Below are 5,086 nucleotides of genomic sequence, written 5' to 3' on the forward strand. Positions count from 1 at the left end.
TAAATCCAACTTAAGCTGGCGGTGTTTGTAAAATGTATCGGATCTCATTGTTGATGGTATCATTAGTAGATAAAAAAGACATTACAAACGGAAGAAACATACAACTAAGAAAAACATTAGAAATCAAACGAAAAATGAAAGTAAATATGGTTTATTAAATAAGTAACTTATTTAACAACTTTAACATAAGAAAAAACTTATCTAACAAAAAGAAAGGAACCTTTTAGAAATTTCAACTACAAGAAACGACAAAAGCTCACTCGACAAGTGCATGCTACGTTGTTGCTGACTTCTTTCTTTGAGTAGTTGTGCGTTCCTATGTTTCCACGTTTTTTCTGTCCATGCACTCTGGTTAATGCATTTGTTTTAATCACCGGATATGGTGGCCTAGTTGTTAAACCCAATGGTTGGTTCTGTTGTGCTCCTAGTTTGATGCCCAGCGAAAAAATATGCTTTACACAATGTTATAAAATATTAGTAAAAGCTGATTTTGAATTAGACAAACCAAAAAGACATGAAAAGAAAAACAAACAAATTTTTTTGCGAAATGACTTGCGTTTATACTCTTCAAACTTCTCTGGACATAAACTCTTTGTTAGACTTTTTACATCCAATTTGAATTAGACAACTAAACCACATTTGGGATGACAGAAAGAATTGCATATATGGTTCGTCAAACAGACAACAGGTTGAACATGGCGAGCAAATAGCTAGGTGAAAGTTTTAATAATTTCCTTTTTGATGTTATGAAGACGGAAAGATCCATATATAATTGTGGTTAATATTATATATGAAATTTACTCCATTTGTTACCTATTGTTTTAATCTGTGTACAAACATGTCGTTGCATGTATATGTTGTTCTTTTCTTGGGAAATGTTTGGCATCAAATCTAGTAATATATAAAAAAGGAAATGTATACAACATAACAAAGCTTTTGTTGCAGTGAAAAGGTTATTAACTCAAATTAGATGTAGTTTGTAACCAAAGACGCATAGAAAATTTGTAATAATTCCTCTGAATTTGGTCAGATTTTTTTTCTTTCTTTCACGTCGCTATAACTGCTTCTTATACGGATAAGTTGCATTATCCAACATGAACTATTGAATTGTTGGTTAAACCACGTGTCTAGAAAAACATAGCAAGTGTCAATGCAGTTTGAAATCTTCACCGATTAATTTACTGGTCAATTTCTTTCTACGATCTAATGATATTACTCATTTTCATTTCTTTTTTGCAATAATTATACTTAAAACTCGCACTAAAATAACTTTATAATAGTACAATTTTCAGTTTTTGAAGGATGAGGTTATCGGCTCTTTCAAGTACAACGCACCGGGATCGCCAAATTATGGGATCTTTAACCATGTGGAGTCCAATAATTAGCACCTTTTTCAATGTGATTCTCCAAATATGTTTTCTTTTAAAAGGTAACATTCATACATTTGTTTTCTTTTATTTTTTTTTGTAACTGTAAGGATGTTGGATATACATTATTTGTTCAGTCAACAAGGAGGAGAGGAGAAATACATAAAAGAAATAAGTAATACATTTTACACTAATACTGACGAGCAGTAATTCACTTTCAAACTTTGTCATGTTGACGAGACTTTTCTTCTTTCTAGCTTTGACGTCGTTTAGGTGGTACTTTTTCTTCATTTGGAAAGTAATTGGAAAAGTAGGACTTGATCATCTGTTAATTTTTTTTTAAAATTATCTCTTATTTATTTTACTTAACAGATGACCACGAACCGTTTTCACCTTTCGGGTTAAAAATGTTCTCCAAGCTTGCTCGGCGCATCATTTCTTCCGTTGTTAATCTGGAAACAACCGAAAGGTATACTTCTTATATAGTCAGTAATACTAATAGTAATTGTAATCGCTAAGTTTTTTTTTTACTTTGGCTTACATATTGTAGGTTGTTTTGGTGCTGGAATTATCATAAACACCTATGAGAAGATTGACGTGTGCACACACCGTGTACCACAACATGGAGGCACTCAAATTTGATCCAAAATATGGGGAAAAACTTCAAGAGGTAAATCAACTGCTAGTTAATTCACTCACAAGAAAAGGCTTGTTCATTTACATGAATAGATTGCTACTTCGCCACTTATAATATTACTAATCTCTTTTTCTTTTCTATTGATAAAAAGGTTAACCTTTGTAAGCATATATACTACTACAATAAGATTCCGTATTATAATATGTTAATATAGATGTGGTTTAACCTGACAAATGAGCCGTATAATTATTGATCACATTCAAAATTTCAAACCACAGCATTATGTACAATCATGCTACCAAGAAAGAGACTATATTCGCATATTCGTAACATCATATACACATATTAAAATAAGGAAAACCACAAAAAAAAAAACTAAAAAAGATGATGATATGTATAGTACGATAATAGTTATTTAGACAAAAATAATATTATTCGACGGAAAAGAAGACAAAAATAATACTATTACAAAACCGATCGAAAACTTCCAAAATTTGGAAATTTTGATACAATGAGAACATAACTAAAAACTTTTTGGCGTATTCTTTTCTAGGATTCCACTTGCGTCGTCGGTGGCTGTCACTTATCATCGAATGACGTTTGATGCATATTAAAAAAATCCTTTATTTATTTCTGACGCATTTAAAATATTACCAACGTAATTGCATGCATTTTTGTGCATAAGTTAAACAAAATATAAAGAACTCCAAACAGGTCGACAAATATTTTTAAAGCAGATCAAATTTAAAATGACAGATTGACAGATACAGTTTGAAAATTCTTAAAGTTGTGTTTTATAAAACTGTTTAAAAGTGAAAATTAAACATATCTTACTCAGTTCATGTAAAATTTTTGGAATGAGAAAAAACAAAAAAAACCGGGAAAACCGATTAGATGCCACCCCCAAATAAAGTTTTTGATGTATAACAAAAGAAAAGCTTCTTTAACAAAAATTCTCCAACCATGTCCTAGATTATGCGAATGATGTAAACAATAAATGCGTGCATTATCATGTACATATACAACTGTTAGAACACTCCAAGTGGTGGAAAATTTTTGCGATAAAATGAAGAGATTGTTGAGATCTAACGAGAAGAAGACACTCCCGTGTTCTTTGGATATAAAGAGAGAGATTTTTGCATTCTTTCAAGTTTCCAACCATTTTAGAAATGAATAAAAACAGATTCTTTTAGTTTTTAAACAAAGAAGAAAGATTACTTTTTATTTGTAAAGAGTTTTTGTCTAAAAAAAAAAAAGATAGAGATAAAAGTAAACAATAAGGTAGATAAAGTGTAAAACTTTTGATCTGTGAACCATATTGTTAGTGATTGTTAATATCATCTCAAACTTCCATGAAAATATAACTACATTGAGAAAGAATGACATGTATATATATATATATACAATATTTTTTAGTTTCTTTTTCAAATGATTTTGAGTGCTAAATTAAAGAATGACTAAAAATAACCAAGATCAAGAAATTAAAATACAAAAATTGTAAATGGAAAAAAGGTAAAAATTATATACCTAAATTCTACTGAAAACAGGAGGAGATGAAATGTACATAAACATGAAACACTTTCTATTCACTAACCTTGATTAGTGTCCTAACACCTAACATTGATACAAGCAAATAGAGTAAATTTAGTTTCTTAGTTCAAGAACCCAAGTGCTAAACCAGAATCGAGAATTTAAGCTAAAACAGAGAGAATATATTATCCTATGATTTGAAACCCTAGAGAAGGTTAGAAAGAGAGAGAGAGAGAGAGAGAGGTGAGAGACTTGTGAAAACAGAGTTAACTAGCTCTCTGAATGAAAACGGTTTCGAGGTCAGGCGGAGAGAAGAATTCTCTAGTGGCCGCGCTGTAACTGCATTTAGAGGACGGCTTACTCTTCCTTGGAGCCGCTGGACACGGCTGAACCCTTGGAATTCTGAAGGAAACAGCCGTAGGTGTTGTAGGACACTGATCTTGATCCTCTGTTTCGGTGACTGTGACACCTGGGGATAGATTAATCTGCTTGAGCGGCGAACGTGAGGTAATTCCAGCGATGACCCATTTTTTACCGTCGGCAGTTTCTCGTATCTCACCTCCTTCGAGTTGGTGGTGGTGAGGTTGGTTTGATATTCCCATGACTTCTTCTCTCGGACGTGAAGTGGAGAAAACAGGGGATTTGTTAAGGATCAATATGTGGAGGGAGGGATTGAGTGAGACGTTTTGTTTTCTCTCTCTCTTTTTTAAAAAAATACTGTAAGTTACTTTTATTGTGTGTGGTGAACTTTGGTGGCGACTCGCGAGTATGAAGTGAAGGGGACATTTTTTCTCAGAGGATGGTTTTATAGTCAACAACGTATTAATTACATCAGATCGGCAGTGATGTCGATTCAGTTCGGTAATTTTCCTCTTTTTATGAATATAAATTATTGATAAGGTTATTTGTTTTTTTTATATTTTCAAATTTAATTATTGGACCGAAATAATTTAAAAATTATATAAAGACAGTGATATAGAGTTGTACGTACTTTAAAAAATACTCATCATATTTATTACTTGTTTACTGATGAGTGAGGGCAGAGAGTACTTGGAGGGAATAAAGGAGCATGAGAGAAGTAAGCAAACGATTCCTAAAGTTTTCAAATTTTTAATTTCTAGGTCATTTTTATTAGGGCTAGATCATGCGGCCTGCAGGTTACTTTAAATATTGCATTTGAGGTTTCTCTTATGGAACCAACTTCTTTAAAAAGCTTTTAAACTATAGATATGAGCTTATTTAAGTAAACAGTTATGCAAGTCTTCGGAACACAAATACAAAATATGTAACTCGATCGATTGTTTCTTATATATAGGATTGAAGTTTTTTTTTTTTTTTTTTTTGTGCAAACAGGATTGAAGTTAAAACATAATTTTTGATATGTTTGAAAGGACAAATCAAGGATTTTAGAAAATCATTGGTAACTATATAATGGATAAACAAAAACTCTTTTTCTCTTTCTTTTTGTTTTTGTCTCGCTCAGTATTGTTTTCAGCATTTTGTTTGTCCTAAGTTTTAACACGCCCATATTAACAAACGTGAAAACCATCAT

At 31.7% G+C, this 5,086-nt stretch overlaps 1 protein-coding gene across 1 annotated transcript; it reads right to left on the reverse strand.

The window, feature by feature from the left end:
* On the reverse strand, positions 3,471 to 4,293 carry LOC104739692. The gene has a single exon (XM_010460128.2). The coding sequence runs from the start codon at positions 4,134 to 4,136 to the stop codon at positions 3,801 to 3,803; it is 336 nt and encodes a 111-aa protein (XP_010458430.1). The 5' UTR covers positions 4,137 to 4,293; the 3' UTR covers positions 3,471 to 3,800.

This window comes from Camelina sativa, chromosome 14 (assembly GCF_000633955.1).
Source record: "Camelina sativa cultivar DH55 chromosome 14, Cs, whole genome shotgun sequence".
Classification (NCBI taxonomy): Eukaryota; Viridiplantae; Streptophyta; class Magnoliopsida; order Brassicales; family Brassicaceae; genus Camelina; species Camelina sativa.